The 23,391-nt window shown below is 40.8% G+C and overlaps 1 protein-coding gene across 2 annotated transcripts in view; it reads left to right on the top strand.

Annotated features, from left to right (window-relative positions):
* Window positions 1-23,391, top strand: part of LOC131690709 (2-acylglycerol O-acyltransferase 2-A-like) — a 32,117-nt gene that overhangs the window by 5,558 nt on the left and 3,168 nt on the right. Inside the window, exons 4-6 of one of the 2 annotated variants that reach the window (XM_058976651.1) lie at window positions 6,038-6,169; window positions 7,146-7,687; window positions 7,762-8,123. In XM_058976651.1, coding sequence (XP_058832634.1) covers window positions 6,038-6,169; window positions 7,146-7,687; window positions 7,762-7,919 — 832 coding nt within the window. In that variant the 3' untranslated portion in view covers window positions 7,920-8,123. Of the gene's footprint in view, window positions 1-6,037; window positions 6,170-7,145; window positions 7,688-7,761; window positions 8,124-23,391 lie in introns of those variants that run through there. The other variant, XM_058976649.1, reaches the window with a different exon arrangement.

The following is a 23,391-nucleotide window of genomic DNA, read 5'->3' as shown; positions in this document are numbered from 1 at the left end:
CCTAGCTTTTCTTGGCGTCCAATTGGCTTGTTGCCGCTCGAGCTCAGTATGGTCTTCCTGGACTGCTGCTGCTGTTTCTGTTGCACTTGCTCGTTTTGCTGGGTAGCCGACCTCGCTAGCCCAGCTTTGGCGAACGGTTTCACCACATTTGCTCCGTTAGATTTTTTTTTAATTTTGTTGTTTTTGTCTTCTTTATGATTATTGGGTCCCGTAATAACTAGTCACCTCTATATGATCTCATGATTACCTATACGAGCAGTGAGGTTGCATGCGAGGGTTGAAGCGGTCCTTCGTGGGGTATCGCGTTCAGAGCCGAATCGGCGCTAGTCAGTAGCGCTCAAATGACCCTACTTCCACAGGCTAAGGTGCCAGGTTTCGAACGAACTTGGAGACCTACCAAAATTTTATTGGGAAGGGTGGGCAGCCAGTTCCATTAGCCCACACACCATTTCATGGAATTGTCATCCTTACTAGGGTACTGGAATGGCGTGGCTATCGGTCCGTGGATCAATTTCGATGAAATCCATATTCACATCCGTGTTCTGCCGCCAGTATGCAATAATTAGGATCTTACTGGTATCTACCCCAATATGGCGGTTGGCACTCCAGTTGGGTGAGGGTGCTTTATGCTTATTTCTTGAATAAAACCTTAGCGGAAGAGGTACAGACTTGCTCCGACGAAGCTGCTTTCGGATTTTTATGACTTTTTATGGAGATTTAGCAGAGCCCAACATTGTCTTGCCCCACCATCTCCTAGCATGACCTCGCAACTCGCAGTAGGTCTGGAGAGAGGGGGTCGTTAAGCCCCTGAACTCCTATTCTCCTATCCTTGCTGCTCCCATCTGCGTGTATTTTTTTAATCTGGTGGTAAAACTTTTACGCCGACCCCAGCACACGTTCAGTAGTTACACCATACTACCGATTTCGTCCATCGTGTACCAGAACAGAGAAGATAACTCTGAACCCTACTCCTGTAAACTCCACCAAGGAGTCCGACATTTGCCTGATCCCCTGGATTCCATTTGACTACTTCGGTGGGAGGCGTGCTCATGCACTTCGCTTGATTCCAGGTCCAGCTGGTCGTGCTAGTTTGCTGGTGTCATAACCGCCATATCAGTCCTGCACGCCATGATATTCTACATGCGCTCCTGTCTACGTTAACCAGTTAGATGCTGTGGTCGATCCAGCGATTCCGGTTGGATGTTGGCTTCCAGTTTACTGGTGCCCCGACGACCCTATACTGGTGGTTTGTCGCCTTCGGTACTACTCGGTGTAGTCCCCGACGATGGAGCTAGCCTACCTCAGCGGAGAGTTCCCCGACGAAAGAATATCTCCAGCCTCCGTTCACGGATGCGTTTTTCTTGCTTCGATGCAGTCCAGCAGAATGCCGAGGTCAGCCCAGCGATTCCGGGTGGAGGATTGCGTCCGATTCACTGGTGCCCCGACGATTCAAGCCGGCGATTCGCTACGGACGACTCGGAATAGTCCCCGACGGTGGATCTTTCCTACTCCGACGAAGAGTTCCCTTGCAGTGGTAGATCTTCCAAAACCGATACTACCCGGGTAGATGCCGAGGTCGGTTCTGCGATTCCGGGGGGAGGATGACTTCCGGTTCTTAAGCGCCCGACAACATAGTCTAGTCAGGCCCGATGAGAGGGGGGGTCAGCCGGGGCAATTGCCCCGGGGCCCGGATCGTATTTAGGGGCCCGCGGTTTTACCCGGAAGATGGGCGAAAATGTATTCACAAAAGAGCAATAAAAATGGTGATTTCTTTGTAATTATTCATTTTATTAAATAGTCATATAATGAAAGCGGAAAAAATCGAAAGACATTTTAATTTAATAACTTGAGAATTCGAACTCCTGTTGTGGATACCAGAACTTTATTTGATATTTGACTTTTTTTTAAAAAACAAACTTTCGCAAGGGAGTTGTCTACTTTATGTACTAGATCAAAAAAGCCGAGTTTTATTGTTTGAATCAACGGAATACGCGCCGAACAGGAATGCATGCGCACGGACGTATCCGTCCTCTTCTGCGTTCGATTCTTTGTTGGTGGTACCGGTTGTTGATTTGGAGATACTGAGAACGATTTTTATTGTTCCTGTAAGACCCGTAAATCTTGGTTTTGAAGCTTTTTGTGGGTTGCCACAAGGAAAGTATCTATTGTTTACGGTTATAGTGGGCGGACTTTTCTAAGCTACTTCTGTGCAATGTTTTCCGTGGTGCAGTGTCTTTTTGCAGAATTTGCGCATATGAATTTGCCCTGCGTTCATAACCAATGTTGTCTGATGAGAGGTTACATTTTTTTTATTAATAGCCCACACCAAAAAGCTCACAAACGGAGCCCCCTGGTAGTGGACACATCAGTTCTCAGCGTACAAAAAAAGGTCAGCACAACAAAACAAAGTTACGAATCGCGGAAACGCTGAGAACAAAAAAAACAATACGAGACCGACAAAACACAAAATTTGACAAGAAGCTACGGCGAGTACCCAGCGGAAAAGAATCCTTTTAAGGGTTCCATCGTAGCTTTGCAGGAAGCTCATAATAATTTAAATTTATTCTTTACTAATTGCTAGAAAAAATGCATTTATCAATTGTTTTTATTAAAAAATGTTAACCAATTATAGCTAAAGGAATAAGCTCGATTGGTGGTGAACGAAGTTTATATTAAAAATTCTCATTTTATTTTTTTAAATTAGTTTCAATTTTGCTTGGAAACGAGTGCGACATGTTATTTGCTTTAAATCAGTAGGAAGCTGGTTGAATAACTTAGGTCCGATGAAAGAAATGCGTCTTTGACCAAGGTTCGTGGATACTCTGGAGTATAATAAATGATTGTTGTAAATTCTAGATTGTTATGAGCAATAGTATTATGCAAAGCATTGTGGATGTATATTATTGTTTGGTAGTTAGTCAACCCAAGCAAAGGTAAAATGTTATGGGCATTATTATTGTATAACAAAATAGTAGGGTACATAAATGTTTTTTTATAAATAATTTTAAGACATCTGTTTTGAAGCGTTTGTAGCTTTTTCAGATTCGAGATACTGGCACGGCCCCACACAGATACAAGGTAGTTCAGCAATGAGTGGATGTGCGCATAATAAAATTTTAGAAGTACATGCTGGGGAACAAAAGAGCATACTTTACGCATAGCCCCACATAACGATGCAACTTTTCTCTCTATAGATGTTATATGCTCAATCCAGGAGAGTGTGGGGTCTAAGAGAAGTCCTAAATATTTGAAGCAGTTAGTTTCCTGAATTACAGACTGTCCCATTCTTGGGTCTGGAAGCACGCCTATAGCTCTTCTAGATGAACGAAACAGCATATATTTAGTTTTTGATAGGTTCAAGGAAAGAAGGTTTTCGTTGAAATACGTCGTTAGTGTTTTTAAATCCGATTCATTGTCGCGTACAATATCATGGCAGTTGTTGTTAGGGTAGAACAACGCTGTGTCATCCGCGAAAAGACGAGGAGTCCCTTTTAACCCGAGTCTACCTAGGTCATTGATATACAATAAAAATAACAGTGGCCCAATATTACTGCCTTGAGATTGAGCACCTTCTGTACTTTACGCAAGTTGTTTAATTTCTCGAATAGCTGGTCTTATACAACTTGTCTAGAAACCAATAGCAGTACAACTCGGCTACAGTGTGGCTCTAATTTTTGACGTGTATCTATAGCGGAAAGATTTTTAGCTTCGACTATGAGTGAGATGAGAAGGTAGACTGACCTTAATTAACCGGTAATTGAAATGAATATTTTTTGTATATTTGTGTTTTTATAGCACTTTAAAGTATTTTTTAAAATGCATTGCGTTAAGATAGAACAATAATTTTGGGCCTTGCTAAAGATGTTTATGATATCTATAAGAACCCAATTGTTATGTGCGAAATAAAGAAATCAAATCAGTTCAATTCAGCCACCAGCACCGGCAGTCGGTTGACCGATGTACTCGCATTTGTTTTATTTGTGTCTGATTCTTTATTACTGCGTTCTGTATCTTTATTTTGGTCAGTTACTACATATTCCAACAGTGTATCAAAACCGGCTCTTACACTAACACATCCATTGCTTTCCAAAAAAATAAAATGAAAATTCTGATTAGAAAATTTTCTCGACAAACTTATATAAATATAAAATCTTTTCGATTTTATATTTTTAAACGAGAATGACGAGCTATATCTGCTACCTTCTCATCTTGCTTACAACAAAAGCTAAAAACTGATCCACCGCTACCAGTAGATAAATCTACCCGTGTATCGCTTTGTCTAAACCGCAGAAGCTAAATATACTGCCCCAACCTACTATGTTGAACATGAACAATAATGAGTGTCGATCAAAGTAGAAAGTGTGTCAAACTATATTCTTGTTTACTTTTCGAGATATGTCCTTAAAATTCACGTGTTGGAGAAGTGGAAAAAATATCAAGTTTACAAATGTAGCTAAAGATGATCAATATCTACACCCTACAATTTCACCATGTTAGACAGCATATTGATTATTCTTTAGACTATTAACCAAGCAGAAGCGTTAGTTCCGCGAAACGAAATATATCGTTGAATGTGGCAACAAGAATTCAGTACCTCTAGCGATAACACAATAGAAGTGCTAATACACGAGTTAGATCCGTGTACCTCTAATAACGTTGTTAACCATGGTGTGCATTTTTAACAGGCCGAAAGGGTATCCGCGTACCCGTAACCATAGCAAGTTTAGCAGAAACAGTTTGATTTGAACAGTTGAATGTATACAATTCCTCTAACCAAAATTCAAATAAATAAGTTTAGAAGGGCCCATCAGTAAATCTAACCTTGGGGCCCGCCGCGGCTCTCGACGGCCCTGAGTCTAGTCCCCGGAGGTGGATCTTACCTACTCCGATCGCGCCCGGTGGTTTACTTTATCTCTCTCCCTCAGGCGATTCCAGTTGGAGTGTAACTTCCAGTTCATCGGTGCCCCGACGACCCGAGGCCGTCTACTGCTACGTTGCTGGTCGTTACTCCGCTCGCCTGCTTCGTTGCAACGCTGACATGATCTGAACGACTGTTCTGTTCACCGCGGCCCATTTTTCTTTGTCCGCGCACATTCTTTGGACAATATTGGTCATGTTAACGTCCTCGCCGACAATGGTTCTCATTTCGTTTTGCTCGTGCTCGAATCGCAGCCATTGTCATGCGCAGCTGCAGGTATGAACAATTACATGATCGCTACAACCTTTTGAGAGCTGGTTCTTGGTATTTATAATCGTCCCTTTTGACGATTACACTGCGAAACAAAATGAAAAAAAAAATTGGAAATTTAGAAAAATACCATCTTTCAGGTGAAAATATACATTTTTGATCGAATTTTCCCAACGCTGTTCTGTACAACATGTGGCTGCAGCTTCTTCTGTACGGAAACCCACTTGTTCTTCATGTCTTTCTCAGCTTTGATCTCCTTGGGTTGCTTCCGTAGTGCCTGCTTTAGACTTCTCGAGGTAGATCTCTCCGTTTACAGTCCCGGTAGACACGAACGGCGCACTCCGTTTGCAACATGAGCAGATCGCCGTATGTATTTATTGGCAAGCTTTGAAAGTTCCTGCTTCCTAACTGCCTGCAGAACATTAAACTCACACAACTCACCATTGACTGCACAACTCCGAGTTGTTTTCCGATGTCCCGATGAGAAAGTTGAAGATTTCCCACGTGCATGCGCCAAATCAATTCGCAACGTTGCTTTTCGGGTGACGCCATTTCTTCCAATTTTTGAAAAAACTCACAGCAATAAAAATGCAGTGTAAACAATGCACTCTAAACCACTTCTACTCAAATTTTCAAGAGAAAATACCCAATAGGTTATTTTGTACAGCGCTTTTTCCGTGTTGCAATTTGATGTGCGACACTCCGGTTATATCCCAAACATTATCCACCCACTCTTTTTTGGTAATGACGATTTCGGATACGTAAACTATTTCAAAATTCAATTTTCCTAAGATATTACAAACATACGTCAAAACACCACTAATATAGTAATACTTTCTGTTATTCCAGACTAAAATGGTTCCGCAATATATGGCTGGTGCGGTTGTTCCAGTCTTATTTCCCAGCCAAGCTCCACAAAACGGTGGATCTTCCGGCGGACCGAAACTACATTTTCGCCGCTTTCCCGCACGGAGTACTAAGGTAAGTCGCTAGTTACGCGCCTAAGTAAAATAATGCACCTTTGTACCCGGCTCCTGCTTGGCTCCTGAAAACAATACCTGCGAATGTTATCATTTCCTGTGCCATGTGTACTCATAAATCACTCAATTGACTTAAGTAGCTTAGAGCTGGTGTGGTCTACGCGTTTCTGTCTCGCCGCTCACCCGTGATTATGGTGTGAAGCACGATTGCTTTTTATTTTTGTCGATTCATGACTATTTTTGGTCAATTTTTTATGACGCCAACGAGTTTGGTATTCCTCATTTTCGAATCCGTTTTCCATGGATAGGTATTCCACAAGATGAGATTAGATAAGAAAATCTTTTCATTGATTAGAAATTAAAGTGTTCCGTAGGTTGTATTACAAGGCGCAAAAAGTGCGCTCTTAGAAATCGGATCAATTAAGCGAAAATGACAATAGAAATTAAACCAACGATATCGATCACGAAGTCTAACCTACTATTTGTTAAAACTATCGGACTACCGGTAGTGTTATTCACGCTATTCAAGTGACTAAAAGGAATAACAAACAAACTTAAATCTATAATGAAGTCTACAGATATCTGCTACTATTCAAAATTTGTTTTTTATTTTCATAAACTTTAATGTTTTTGTAGAAAATCAAATATTTTTCTGATTTACACATAAAATCAGGCAAAAAAAAACCAATCAAACAATACTGCTTGCATGCCTGCATATTAAATGTCTACTGATAAGTCCATACTAGTCCAGGCTAATCATTTGTGTCGCTTGCTTGCTGTTCCATTAGACGTTTTTATAGTGCATGTGAATGCTGTATCCAAAGGTTGAAGTGCGGAATGTAGCACATAAATAATTAAACCGTAAGTATTCAACTGATCTGGAACATTTTCCATATAATCATTCAAGTAACGGTAATTACCATACAACAACCAAAACATAAAACACCCATCTGAGCAACATTTTTCCCCAATTACAGCTTTGGAACTTTCACTGCCTTCGGCATGGATGCCACTGGTTTCTACAAAATGTATCCGGGCATCCGAACCCATCCCTGCACCCTCAACTTCCACTTTATAATTCCATTGTATCGGGAGATCCTGCTTAGCTGGGGACTCGTATCGTGCTCTTCCCGAAGCGTGCTGAACATGCTGACGGCCTCCAACGATCCAGCTCACCCGATCAATCATGACGGGTACACATCGAATGCAGCCGTTCTGGTCATTGGCGGTGCCGCTGAATCTTTGCACTGCAGACCCAACAACTACCGGTTGGTACTTAAGAATCGGAAAGGATTCTGTAAGATTGCCCTCCGAACGGGCACTTCCATCGTGCCGGTGATCAACTTCGGCGAGCTGGATCTGTTCGATCAACCACCAAACCCGCTGGGATCGAAGCTGCGAAACTTCCAGGAATGGGTGAAAAACAACACTGGAATTGCTCCGGCGGCATTCCGGGGGCGTGGTTTCTTCCAGTACACGTACGGTATCATTCCGCGACGAAAACCGCTAAATACTGTTAGTAAGTACCACCGAAATGTTTCAGAGATGTATGAATGAAATGAATCGATTATAACACCGGTTTGTTGTTTTTAGTTGGCGGCCCGGTTGAGTCGAAAAAGATTGAGAATCCAACACAAGAGGACGTGGATGAATTACACGCGCGGTTTTGTAAAGCCCTCGAGGATTTGTTCGAAGAGTACAAAGTCAAGTTTGTTGAGAATTACCAAAACGTTAAACTGGTGTTAGAGTAAGCAGCTTGCAGCAACATGGACAACAACGAAAAACATGGTGGTGAACTAGTCGCGAAACTTTTTTTTTATGAAATGGTGCCATTGGGAACAATTTATTATTAATGTTAATTTAGATAATCCTTTTTGTACTTTACTTGTATCCTTTTTGTTATATGTTTTGTGTAAAAAGGTGAGCAATTTGCAACAACAATGTAATTTTTATATCAATTATACATAATATATTTAACCCTAGAACGGTTTTCTAGGGTACATTCGTACCCAAATATTGATGTTTATATTTCTTTTAACCGTTGTGTGTCCGACGCGGTACCCGGGTACCTTTTTAAGTTTCAATTAATTAAATTCCTATGTTTTATCCATAGCTGGAAATTGAAATTTTGTGACATCTTAGAACTTCACTAAGTCAACCAATATTGTTGATATAGTAACCCGATCAGAATGAAATAACAAGATTATAACAGAACGAAATTTTTGTAACATGTTGTGTTATAAATTAGGTCTCATTAGTAGTTAAAATAACAGAAATTTATAACAAGTAACAATGCGAGATATAGTTTTGAAATATTTCTGTTATGTGTTTCTGATCGGGAAGGGCGGGAGTGAGGAGGGGCTCCTGAATTTTTTTACTACGTAACAGGCCGACGTGGGTACCCACAAAACTAAAATGCCCATAACTAACGATTTCGATACTTTTGGCCTTTTTGGATTCAGGAACTCATCCACTTTTGGACTTGGTAAAAATGAATCAGGTTACTTCATTCGGCTCCCGGGAATCCGGGTTTCCGGAAGCAGGTTCCAGTGCTGGGGTACTATTTGCGAACTTCAATGGAATACTAACAATATGGGTATCAAAATTCTTGGAATTGCATCAGTAGGCTGTATCTCGTGGTTTTGGAACCATTTGGTGATTTGACCCCGGAACGGACATTCCGGAGCAGGTTCCCGTGGGGCCGTGAGTGGCCATTCCATTTTTCAAATTGCCATAGGGTCCCGTAACAATAAAAAATAGACTTCCGAGACAATTTGAAGAGTTTTGATACTCATATTGCTAGGACATTATTAAAATTTACAAATCATATCCTAGTACTGGAACATTACTCCGGAAAATACTGATTACCGAAAACCAGATCCATTATTCCGGTTCTATTGTACCGGATTTTGTGGGTACCCGGGTACCCTCGTTGGTCTGTTAAAGGTGTTTTACATTTCTTATAAAAGAAATGTATAGAATTCGCTCAAACTTTCAAGATTTTTTCCGAGGCCCGGAGGGCCGAGTCTTATATACCAATCGACTCAGCTCGACGATTTGGGACAATGTCTGTGTGTGTGTGTGTGTGTGTGTGTGTGTGTCTGTGTGTGTGTGTATGTAACGGACAAATTCTCATTCGTGTTTCTCAGCAATGGCTGAACCGATCTTATCCAAACCAATTTTAAATGAAAGAACTAAAAAACAGTATGAACGCTATTAATTTGTTTTTTGAATGCGTAAAAATGGCGTTTTTTACAGTTTTTTTTGAATTATCTGCCGAAATTGACAATATAGATTAACAAATTATATGTTTTAAGACAGCTTCAACGAATACCTTTCGAACAAGCTATAGATTGTTGAAATCGGACTATTATCAAAAGAGATATTTAACATTAAATGCGGACGAAAGGTTTTTATCATTTCCCATTGCCAGACATATGACCAAAAACATGTAATCTATTATTAACGCCAAAACGGCTTATTTTAGGTCAATTGTATCTTCGGAGAATTTAATGGAGGTAATATGCCCTTTCTTTTGGTATTGTGCTTTTGCTGATTAATCCCCCTATGAGTGAGATATTTTCATAAATTTTCTTGAAAGTGATTATATTGAAATGATGTCTTCAGCAAATTTGTAGTTCTTACTTTTGTGAATAACTTTACTGAAGACTTCAAATATCTATTTTGAATACTTTAAAAGTTATGGCTTGTTGTTTGTGGATTACTCTTTGTCGCCTATTTATTGTTCAATATAGTAATAATCCATTGAAAAATGCCAAACATTATTTCGATAAATCGAATTTTGTATTTCATTTTTCTACCTACAACCGCTAGAAATAATCACCGAACACTTCCAAGTTGTCTGGAAGGAACTTGATAACTTATCAGTGCAAAAATGTTCATTTGTGCGAACCTTCTGACTGCAATTTCTCTAACTTATGACCATCAGATCGATCTGAAACATATCGGAAAATGAAAAGCGAAATAAATAACTCCAAGCAACGGCGTAGCCAAGAGAAGGTTTTGAGGTTTAACACCATACAACCCTCCCACCCCCACCACAACAAAAAAAATATTGGATTGAAGTTGAAAATTTATTGATGCAGACTGATTTAATTCAATATTACAATAACAATTATCTGATCCGTAGATTGATAACCTGTTGTTGTAAACATCATGAGGACTTTTGATAAATTGTCGGAATGGGGTCCTGATATGTAACTGATCTATTGGTCTTGATTTCATAGTTGTCTAATAGCATCAATATCAAATTCCTGCCTGAAAACATTCCAATAGAAAATTCCAGAGTTATGTAATCAATCATAATCGTCAGATTTATTTTCAAATTGAGCTCGTTTTTGTAGAAATGTACTGTAATAAGGGTCTTTATTTAATAGGAAGCGAAGTTAAAATTGATTTAATGTCTATGAAACATAGAACTGCTCACCAAAAAAATGCATAACTTTCAACATTTGCTAAAAATGTTTTTGCCTTTCTCATTCACTCTAAAATTCGTCAATCTAATCCCGACCCGGAGAGCCGTGTGTCATATGCCAATCGACTGAGTTCGTCTAGATCGGAAAATGTCTGTGTGTGTATGTATGTGTGTATGTGAGCATGTGGAAAAAATTTGAACTCTCTTTCTCAGAGATGGCTGAACCGATTTGCACAAAGTTAGTTTCAAATGAAAGGTACAACCTTCCCATCGGCTGCTATTGAATTTTTTAGTGATTGGACTTCCGGTTCCGGAGTTACGAGTTGAAGAGTGCAATCACACAGCAAATTCCCATATAAACTGAAATGAAAAATTTTCAAAATCAAATTTGTATTTTTGATGCCAAATGACTTTATAATGCATGAAACATTGAGATGTTTGACAAAAATTGACTTCTTTAGACTTTGGTACATTTTTGTCTTTATCATATAGAAAGGTTATGCAATCACTCTAAAAATCGTCAATCATACCGGCCCGGAGGGAGTATGCAGTGAGGGGTTGCTATTTTAAAATTAAAACTAGTTCAAAAAAGTTGAAAATTTTTCGCAGGACCCGGACCTCCCGGATCTTTCTCCATGATCCGCCGCTGGTTTCAAGCGATGTTTCAGTATCACATAGTATCTCAAGATCGTGGCTGTCGATCCATTGTATGTATGTGCAAATCGTACTGAACATGTAATATTCATTTCCACCATTGTATTGAACATAACCAGCCATGGAATCGTAGTCTGGACAAATGAGACAAGCACAATTGCACCACTAGGTGGATTAAAACAGGTTTTTATTTTGGGAATGCGTCGAGTTGAGACGAAAACGGAATATGATTAATAACGAGGATAACACTTTTCGAATGTAGAGAGAAATTTATGAAAAATGACGATTTCCATTCGATTCTAGCAAGTTCTGATCGATTTTGATGAGCATTTGATTTTTGTTGTATGACCAATTATATGTATAGGTCAAATGTTTAAAAACAGTAATTCAAGGTCAAGATAGCATCACTTTGAAATCGCCGATTTCGGAGGTTTAGTATCTTCGATGAGTTTTACAAACGTTAAACAGCGCATCATTTGAAAAAATAATTTTGACGGTAAATCGTCCAAGAAGTATTTATGGTCAATTTTCTCAGGTTAATATTCATGACTACCAGAAAGTCTCAACAAATTCGCTAAAGACACGAATTCTGTTACTATTTTCTGAAAAATTAATTCTGCATAATTTTAAAACTTCAAAAATTACGGTTTCGGAATTATGCCGTTTGGATAGTATGATCGATTTTCACCAAACCGAATTTCTGGCTACGCCGCTGATTTCAAGTAAGTAGAAACAAAGTCGTTCTACACTCGTTCAAAAGAAACTTCTTCGAATGCTGAATATCTATTATAACACATTGAAACCCCGATTTTATCAGCCAAATATGAACATATGTTTGATGGGCTCTAGCAGACGAACAAGACTGAATTCGAGTAAATCCTTTCTTGAGCATGTTTTCCTTATCATGAAGATGGAAATATGCAAAAATGAAAAGTTCATCATAATCAGAAATAGTTATCAGACTACATCAAGGGACGAGAAGAATATTTTAACAGCTTCAGTTTATTATAAAGAGAAAAAAAAATTGCCCAATTTAGTCAATGTCCCCATTTTGTCAGCCTAAAATACACCATGAGACTGATAAAAATGGGTCTTTATTGTATGTATTATTCGCTGTGTTTCACATTAATAGGTACATTTCATTTTTGGGGATTTTTTTATTGCATCGAACTACAACAATTTTTAGGTAGCTTTCAAGGGGTTATTTTATAGACTTCTTCCAAAATTTGGCGAACCTATTCCAATTCGTATACCAATTAATTGGTATACTTAAGGGTTTATATGTTGCAGATAGAGAAAATACTGAAATTTTCAGCTTTTTTCCTACACAATATAACGAAAGCTTATTAAACCATTTTACCTAATAAGTTTGTGAAAATTATAAACTATTTGAAATTTTTTAATAGTTTTATTTTTTATTTAACCGTGATTTTTTAATAAATAGTGACCATCGCTTCACAACGTAGTCTATTTTTCATGGCTTGCGGTGAGCACGATCTCTCGACTTGCTGAACTGAAAATTATGAAATAGAAATTAATTTTAGTATTCTTTACAGACCCGCTGGTGCCCTAAGACGATTTCGCTAGATTTTCAGAGCACTGTGCACCCAGTGCATTAACGCAAGTGACGGAAGGTTATCGAAAAGTTTCGTGAAAATGAAAATTCCAGTAATGGTGATGATTTTCCCAAACGGTTCGTTTTCGTGAGGTTTTTATTTGTTCTTTGGCATTAGGATTAGCGATAATAATTCAAATCAAGGATACTACTGGGAAGTCACCTTTAGAAAAAGTCGATGTCGAAGTAAAATTTGGAACTATGCACGCATGCACTTCAGAGATAGCGTGATATCAGGAGCTGCGATTTCATTCCAACGCTTTTTTGTGAAAAGGGCGATACTTACAAATGTAAACATAGGGCTTTTTTCATACATGCGAATGAGGGCTTTGAAACGCAACAAATTAACCTAAAAATTTTGATTCTACGATATTGCTTTCTTAAACTACAGCAAAAAATACAACGAGCGAAACTGTATTTTTGTTTGTTTATTTAAAGTTTCGCCCTCCGCGCTCCATGGAAACAAACAGGGCGATACTTTTTTTGCTAGCCGTTTAGAGGCGAAACTGTTATTTTCGTATTTTTTTAGGATTATCAAGCTGATACCAGCTGTAAATAGTAACAATGATCGCTATTGAAAAAAACACGGACGAAATCGGTGGTGCAGAACGGAAGTTATTGTAAAAAAACGTAAGGGCGATACTTCAATGCTGATAGGTGGGACCGAAGAAGTAAACAATCGCCAAAGGGGCGATACTATCATTTTGTCAATTTCAATAGCAAAAACTAATTTTAATTTAATAATTTCAATAATTAACAATAATTCGTTGATATGTCTATTTTATGGGCCATTTTTCGCTTTCCCATTGTTTGGTTTGAGATTTCTAACACTGATGTTGTCCTATGATCATTTGAGCGATTCTCTGAGTCCTGCCACTATCCCATGTAGTATGTGTTATCAAAAACATCGCGAAGCATCAAGTTCTAAATGTTCTCAAACGATATAATATCCGAAGAGTGATAAGAGTTATAAGAAATGTCTCATCACACTGTTAGGTGGATTAAACACGTTTTTTTTGTTGGACACATAACTGTTAAAGCAGATCCATCATATTGTTTCACCTAACCAACACAACAGTGGCCGCTTAAAATTTGTACAGGGTACGAACTCATTCCGTCATCATCTGCTACGCATTATGGCATTAGATTTTGTTCAAGAACTCGCTTTTTGTCTTTAGTTTCTCAGGAGCAAACAGAAGTAGAAAAACTAATTTCTGTGTCTGTAGGGGAGACCGGGGCTAAAATAGAACACGTTGCATAGAAGGGATAAATGTTGGCAACATCCCTGAATTTTATGAAAGTGAAAGTGTTACAAGAGCTTATTATTTTAAAAGATGGAAACAAGTGCTACAATTCGTCTACTGTGTAAACATAATCTTTCCAATAGTTCGGTGTCTTAGTTTGCCTTATCGGTTAGTGAGGTTTGTTAGGTGCTTCCGCGAGGCTCCAGTGCCGGCGAAACACTTTTTCCAGTGTGGGTATTAGTAAGATTCGGAGTGATTTCTACTGGTAGTGACGAAAGTGAGTGAAAGTTAAAACTTCCGGATAATACTTGGTGCCTATTTGGAAATACCCTTTGTTAACGGGCTGTGTGACCGACGGCTCAGCGAAAAAATGTTTGTTGATTACTGATACTATAAATGTTCCACAGCTAAGTACCAATCACTCTTTTCTTTTAATTTTCTGCTTCCTGCGATAAAAACTTTGCGCGGGTTCTGAAGCCCGCATGATAGTGTAGAACTAATGGGAAGGTATCTCCTACAACAGATATCCCCTCTGGCTCAATGGAGGTCGATTTGAATATTTCTAATTATATTCATCTAATACAACAGGCCCCTGGAAGGTCTACTTCCGGACCGAAGATATCCTATTTAACATCATTGATATATCGCGTAAACTAACTATGCAATACTCGCCCGTGTACGAAAAAGTATCTTGTATACGTACCCGCCTGGGTGGTAGAGATTGATGGTGTAGTCTCCGACAGAGGCTTTAATTGCGAAATATGAGGTTGACTCCTTCCAGAAGCCTTTGCTTCAATCAGAGAAAATTCTAGTTTGCAAGCAATTGCGTTCAGCAAAAATGGAGGAGTATAAGAATTTTATTTATTTCAATTCTAGAGGTTTTAACCTAAAGGTCATTCGCCTCTTCGGGTTAGAAAAATCTCTTATGAAAAATTTCTAACTCTATGTGCGGGGTCGGGACTCGAACCCAGGTGCGCTGCGTACAAGGTAATCGATTTACCAACTACGCCCACCCCTAGTTTCACAATTTATTTACAATCAGTCTCATGTCAAGCTTTTCACCGGATCTACTTTTTCAAACTTTGCTCTTTTGAACGGGGCTCGTCTACCTGTTTGCCTTTTGGTGCCTCAGGGTATGCCGTCATTGTGAACAACAACAACTGCCCTATGTAGAAACGTAGAAACCACGAATAATTTCTGCGCTCCCTTGTCTACTAAAGAGCAAGAGTCATGACAATTCCATTGAGCGAACTTCTTCTAATGTGTCTATAAATTTTAGAAAAAAGAAAATCATTTCCTCTCCTAAGCTTCCTCGTAAAGGTCTGAGAGTGTCCTTGGATGGGTGCAATTTCTATTATATTTCATTCCCACGATTTTCCTAGGTTTTACACGATGTATTTGGTTAACTCCCGACGAAGATCTTCCGCACTTTTAACATTAATAACCAGGGCAGAGTTAATCCTCAGTACGCCACAGGGTTGTCTTCACGTTGAAAATCGATCTATCTTCGCGACAATTTCAATATGATCATGACTCCTCCACCGTGGACAAACTCGTTGGGTTTACCATTGTACTCGACCTAAATTATGCCCTCCACTGCCTCAAGGTTTTTCAATGAAACAGCTATGCGTCCACTATATGCGAAAGAATCAAAACAAAAAATTCCTCCGGTGGAAGCATACAAGCTTTTGACTGGCTTGATTATCGACACTGCGATTAAAGGCCAGACGAAACGAGATCCGGCGCGAACAGCAGTGGACGGTGTCCCACTTCGTGGTGGGACGATTCGGTCGAAGTCAAGAAGTTAGTGAAACAAGACGCAAATTTGAGCGGGCTTAATTTCATTTCATTCAAAATTGGTGTTGACCCTTAACTTCGTGAAATGGCCCTCAATTCCAAAACCTGGCCGGATGGGATGTATTTCCGCGAGTTCATCGACTTTCGGTAAGAACGTACTAATGACGGGAAACAGGGTTCTCGGAAAACACCTCGACTGGGATAAATCCATCGCAAATAGCAGTTATTTTAGACCACGCACCGACAATTCGCCTGTTGATCAACGGCAACCGGGACGCACCGTAGAATGCAATATGGAATCCCCCAATGCTCCCAGCACAGTCGTGACGCTTGCAGTCAGCACTAGTCGTCCCGGTCCTGTGTCTGGGAATGGAGAGGGGGACTTCCAAATTGCCCTCTTTGGCAAGTATTTTAAAAATAATGATGAAACAACCGTTTTTCCTGATGGAACTGTTTGATCTAGCTCGAATGCTCCCGACTGTCAATTAATAAGTCATCGCTGTCAGCCGTCAGCTGGAAACCTCCAGACGAGCACTCCAACTTCCATCACGAGTGCTACCAGTTCATGCAGTTCACCCGCGCCTTTTGCTGTTAGCAGTCATTCCAGTCGCCCCGGTGTGCATTCCAGACGACTGAATCGAGGAGTGCCGGTCAGCCTTGCGTGCCTAAAATCATTGCCCATCCACTTATACCTACTATCAAAATGTGGGTGGCATGAATTCCTGTGCAAATACCTATCGCCTAGCTACCTCGGACTGCTGTTACGACATTATCGCATTGACGGAAACATGGCTAAATGAGCAGACTCTTTCCAGCCAGGTGATTTTCTCTGACTACGAGGTTCTCAGATGTGATCGTAGCCCTCTCAACAGCCACAAATCCTCCGGAGGTGGTGTTTTACTTGCTGTGCGTCGTGGATTAAAAGTTCAACATATATCAAATGATGCTTGGAGCAGCATCGAACAAGTATGGGCAGCGATTGAATTGGGAAATCGAACATTATATGTGTGGTTTATTTCCCTCCAGATAAAATTCGCGACTCTGCACTAGTCGATTCTCATTCTGAATCATTGACTTCTGTTGCTGCGATGGCGCAACTCACTGACGAAATCATGATTCTCGGCGATTTCAACCTTTCTACATTAAAGTGGCGTTCCGTTCATAACGGATTTCTACAACCCGACCCAGACGAATCTGATTTTCATCCTGGCAGCATTACTCTTCTGGATGGCTATAGCACAGCTACACTTCTGCAGATCAACAGCACCACGAACGAGAACGACCGGATTTTAGATCTATGCTTCGTTAATGCCAGAGATCAATCGCCGCATATTTCCACCGCCCTTGCCCCACTAGTAAAGTATGTTCACCACTATCCGCCTCTACATCTTACACTCCAGGACGTAGCGTCTATGAACTTTTCGAGCCACGCGCCAACCGGGTGTTACAATCATAAGCGGGCTGACTACAGTAGCATTTTGAATATATTACAAAGCATCAACTGGGTTTCTGTGCTAAACAAAGATGATAGCGGTGGAACGTTCTGCCATGTAATGAGCTACCTTATCGATCATCATGTACCAAAGTGTAATCAACGAAGTGATCAAACCCCTGGCAGACAGTCGAGCTGCGTCAGCTAAAAACTGCGAAAAGAGCAGCATTACGAAAATTTACCAAACGCCGTACCTTTCCACTGGGAGCTTATTATGTAAGGCTCAATAACGATTTTAAAAAACTGAACAGTTTTTGTTTTTCAAACTATCAACGAAAAATACAACGTAAGCTTAAGTCGGATCCTAAATCGTTTTGGAGATACGTCAATGAGCAGCGGAAAGAAACCAGCTTGCCTTCTACAATGTTTTTGGATGGTGAAGTTGCAAGTTGCAAATTGTTCGCCTCTAAATTTGCGAGTGTGTTCGTCAGTGAGACTCTGTCCTCGCAGCAGATTGACGTTGTAGCTAGCGGCGTGGCCCAACTCGAACGGTCAGTGAGTGAGATTCGCGTGGAGCACTCGGATATTGTATCAGCAGCATCCAAGCTTAAAGCATCGTCATCTTCCGGGCCAGATGGTGTCCCTGCTGTGATTTTGAAAAAAGTGTATATCTGGTTTGGTGGAACTACTCTGTCAACTATTTAAAATATCACTGACAACAGCGATTTTTCGCAATTGTGGAAAGCAGCTTTCATCTTTCCTGTCCACAATAAAAGTGATAAGAGCAACATTGACAATTCTGTGCAATTTCCAAGCTCTTTGAGTTAGTCGTGGTTGAGTCAGTGTTTTTTTCACTGTAAGGAATATATTTCTAAAGACCAACATGCCGAATCGATCGACGTCGACGAATCTACTATCTCTAACCTCTTTTATGTCCGAAGGGTTCGATGCGAATCAACAAACTGACGTTATATATACTGACTTATCAGCAGCTTTCGACAAAATAGATCACGATATTGCAATCGCTAAATTGGAAAAACTTGGCTTCAGTGGATCTCTCCTGCGATGGTTCCAATCGTTGGCCGTCAACTCAGTGTGAATATAGGTGATGCATATTCCAAACTGTTCTTCGCAACGTCTGGTATTCCGCAAGGAAGTCATCTCTGACCATTTATATTCACTCTCTATTTCAACGATGTAAACTATCAGCTGAAAGGGCCACGGTTGTCGTATGCAGATGACCTAAAAAATTTCAACATAATTAAGAGCCGAACGGACGCACTTCATTTGCAGCACCAATTTGACACTTTCAGCAGATGGTGTGAAAACAACCGAATGATTCTGAATCCGGCGAAATGTTCTGTGATATCGTTCTCCAGAAAAAAAGATCCCATTGAGTTTGAATATAACTTGTCTGGAGCTCTTGTTTCCCGGGTGAGCTGCGTTAAGGATCTTGGAGTGCTGTTAGATTCGAAACTTACATTTAAGAATCACATTTCGTATGTTGTTGGTAAAGCATCGCGAAGCCTGGGCTTCATTTTCCGTGCGGCTAAATCCTTCACAGACATTTATTGTCTCAAAAGCCTCTACTGCTCTTTAGTGCGCTCCACGCTGGAGTATTGTTCGGCAGTCTGAAACCCGAATTACATGAACAGCAGCGATCGAATTGAAGTCGTTCAACGAAAATTTATACGATATGCTCTTCGACGCTTGCCTTGGCGCGATCCTGTTCGTCTACCAAGCTACGAGAATCGGTGTCAACTCATCCAGCTCTTCAAGACTTCAAGAGCCTTATTCATCTCTGATCTTCTGTCAGGACGCATCGATTCTCAAGATTTACTAGAGCGAGGCAACATCCAAGCAAGGTCCAGAACGTTACGCGGAAACGTTCTTCTGAGAGTGCCGTTTCGACGAACTATTCACACAGCTAATGCCGCTATCACGGGACTACAACGCCTCTTCAATCGTGTTTCGCACCTGTTCGACTTTCATTTGTCTCGGATATCATTGAAAAATCGATTCCTGCAGTTTTTTAGATGTAATTAGTATAAGTTTCCATCATTGGGGCCGAGTGCGGCCTGTTGATGTGTACTATAAATAAACTAATTAATGCGGGTAGAGAGCACTCAGAATTGTACGCGAAAAGGTCCTATAACGACTTTTTGAATGTCGGATCGCCCGATTTTTTCCGAGTATACTCAATGTTAGAAACGCAAATAAAAAAAATCTAATGAATGCTGAAAACGCGGTTATTGTCACCGGTTTGTCGACAGATTAACGAGAGAAGTATTGGTTCATCTGGTGACTAGATCCTACATTGTGTATTCTTTTCAACCGTTGATCGGAATACACGGAGCCAAGAATCCTTTTTCGGCGAAAACAACATTCCATGTAGATCTACACTCAATCAATAGATGTTTCGCAATGAAATGATAATACTTTATTTAAACGTAATGATTGTTCTTTGAATACACAAATTTATCTGACAGCAAAGATGCTCACGCTAATCATTGTAGTGCGCATATCACTGTGGCATTCGTTAGATGATGACAGCTATGCATCGCTTCTATACTAATTATTATGACAGTAGTGGTGAGGATGATCATAAAAGAGGCTATGCTTCATACATTCTTCCTACAAAACTGATAGTTTTATATTTACCTATCAACGGCCATGTCCACATCGTTACAGTTGCAAGGATGCTCTCCATTCGATGGAACATGGAAAGCACTCCTTGCATTTTCTGGGGAAAACATGGAAGTTCCTTAGTACTTTTCTGAAGCATCATATCAGATTATCTTAGTTTGAATTCTGTTGCATTGCTCTATTCCGGGTAACTCCACACTCCGGACACTCAGATTAGAATGGTGATGAGAAACCTTTTAATGGCATTGAATGGTGATATTCATGAAAGATAATGCAGCTTCAATGAGCTTTTCAGTATTTATTGTCAGAGGATGCTCAAAAATTGGGAAATGTTGTGGATCAATGGAAGTTTAGGAATCCCAAGGGCAGAAACAAGCCTTGCTTCAAGGGGATGGATAAGGCTCGTAACGTCATTCGGATGGTATCTCGGGTCATGTCCAGTCATTATACGTTGGATGCGCATCTTCGGTGTAGTGAAGTCGTGGAGAGCGGTCTCTGTGCTTACATAAGTCACTATATAGTGACGTTTATCGCAACATTAAACATGTCGTCTGGTCGTGCGCCTAGTGCCATAGCGCCAGATTCCCGTTAAACAAATCTCTTCGGCCTCGTTCCAGTCCGAGATATGCTAGCTATTCTCGATCTCCGTATATATCTCTCATATACAGATTTTTAAAAGCGATAGATAGCCAAATTTAGTTATCTCTTCTCATTTGGTTGATATGCTAATAGCTACCTGGAAATCTGACCTAAAAAAAGTTTCCAGCGGATCCAAGGAGGGCAATCGGCGATCCGGTTCATGATGTCCTGCAATATTCTTCCATTTGCCAAAAAGCTATAAGTTTAATTTCTTCTTTTCCCTGTCATTGTTTTCCGCCATCATTTCACTTTCCCTGTTACGGTCTCTGCTACTCTGATGTTAAAATCAATTCATGTATATCTTTTACCTTTCTTATAATAAGCCTAATAGTGTTTCTCCTTATTTCAATTGTTAATCAAATAACAGTTCGCACTAAAAAAGCAAGGAATTGTATATCTAATCTTTGAAAATATCTCTAACTGCATTCTTTAGTTCCGCAATACATACACTGGCATTATAATAACATAAAATCACTCGCGATGTGTTTGTGGTAATGAAATCGTCGTACATGTTTAGGAGATTTCAAATTTTAGGTTTGTCGCAAACTTTCGAGTGAGTAATTACCCACCCTACTACCCAAGCTATCCGACGGCCCTGGCTCCCCAAGTTTGTGGACGCGAGAAAAAATGTCCATAAGCTCAGAATCCAAAAGTATTTTGGTCAGATCTCTAATGGCATGGTTTCGCTAGCAATAAGCTTTGTTTCAACTCTTCTCTGCTCCAACTCTCCGCGGTTTCCACTACCGTTGTAGGGAAGGGCAAATACGGAAAAAAGCAAAAGCGGAAGGAAGAGCGAGAAAGGGAGAAGAAGAGGAAAGGAAAACCTCCGACTCGTTAGAAGGCACCAAAGGGAGAAGCCGTGCCCGTCAAAACCAATGACGTAACGACGTATGCAGCGCTGCTCAAGAAGGTCAGAGAGGAACCGGAGCTGAGGGATTTGGGGGAAAACGTGGTAAGAAACAGGTGTACCAAAAATGAGATGTTCTTCGAGTTGAAGCAGGATCCCACGATTAACAGCTCAACCTTACAGGAGACTATTACCAAATAACTGGATAAAAAGTTAGAAGTAAAAGCCTTAAACCCAGAGATGGTGATAGTGTGTAAGGACCTGAATGAGAACACGACGGAAGACGAGCTGTGAGCTACACTGAAGGTGGACAGTGGAGCAGTTCAGTCTAATGCTGAAGCAGGTAACCGAGCAGTTGATCATCCTAAAGCCGGTAGTCACTGGTGGTGACTTCAACGCCTGAGCAGTGGAGTGGGACAGTAGAGTGACCAACACAAGAGAATGTATCCTGTAGGAAGCTCTAGCGAAGTTAGACGTACGATTGTGTAATGAAGGTTCCGTTAGTACATTTCGGAGAGATGGGAGGGAGTCTATCATCGACGTCACATTCTGTAGTCGTTCATTGACGGCGAACATGAATTGAAGAGTATGTCAAATATACATGCATAGCGACCACCAGGTGATTCGCTACCATATCGGTCAACGGATCCCTGTTGCAGCACGGAGAAGGATGACCAGCGATCAATAGTTGAAGACGAATTCTTCAACAAAGGCTTCTTCGTTGAAGCACTTAGGCCGAACGGCGAGACCGAGAACGTGGATGCGGCTGATATAATAAGAAGAATTGTGGCGTATTGTGATGCCACATTAATAGCGCGAAAACTGGAACATCGCAATAGATAGCGTCCAGCTTATTGGTGGAACAAGACGCTCAGTACGCGCTGCTTGCCTCAGAGCCAGAAGGCGGCATCAGAGAGCAATATCGTAGCCAGATAGAGAAATGTGTAAGGCAGCGTTTCCGGAAACTAGGGATCCTTAAAACGGCAGATCAAGCTTAGCAAGTCAGACTACTGGAAGAAACTGTGTCGAGAAGTAGACGCCAATCTCTGAGACGACGCGTATCGAGTCGTGATGGCAAAAATGAAGGGCTCGACGGCGTCAGCCGAAATGTGTCCAGGTAAACTGAAAATAATCGTTGAGGGTCTTTTCCCGAAGCACGATCCAACTAACTGGGCACCGACAGCGTACGATGAAGAATAAGGAGCAAACACGGACGATCGGCAAGTCACTAACGACGAGCTCGCAGAAGCATCGAAGCGCATGAAATCACAGAAAGTTCCCGGTCTGGATGGCATACTAAACGTGGTGCTGAAAGATGTAATCTTGTCATATCCGGACATGTTTAGGATGGTGTTACAGAAGCCTTTAAATAAAGGCAAATTCCCAAAAATGTGGAAGGTACAGAAGCTGGTGTTACTACCGAAGCCAGGGAAGCCACCGGGTGGTCCAGCCTCGTATAGACCCATATGTCTGTTGGATACACTCGGAAAACTCCTGGAAAGAATCATCCCTAACAGGCTGACGAAATGCACGGAAGGTTAGCGCTTACTATCCAGGATGTAGTCCGGATTTCGCAAAGGAGTATCGACAGTGAAGGCAATTCGGATAGTGCCCGAGAGTGCTGAGAAGGCATCTAAATAGAATCAAAGAGGAGATCGATACTGTGCTATAGTCAGATGTGAAGAATGCATTTAACAGCGACAGCTGGGAAGCCATCGCTGCAGCGCTACACACAATGAGGGTTCCCGACTATCTATGCCAGATCATGAAGAGCTACTTCAAGAGCACAGCACTGCTGTACGAGACGAGCGAAGGAGAGTCGCAGCGGGCGTTCCTCAAGGCTCCGTTCTCGGTCCAACACTTTGGAACGGGATGCACGATGAGGTCTTAATACTGTGGCTGATCAGGAAAGTG

The sequence above is a fragment of the Topomyia yanbarensis genome, chromosome 3, assembly GCF_030247195.1.
Source record: "Topomyia yanbarensis strain Yona2022 chromosome 3, ASM3024719v1, whole genome shotgun sequence".
Lineage (NCBI taxonomy): Eukaryota > Metazoa > Arthropoda > Insecta > Diptera > Culicidae > Topomyia > Topomyia yanbarensis.
Note: the sequence above shows the minus strand (reverse complement) of the source record. Positions and strands in the feature narration are given on the sequence as shown.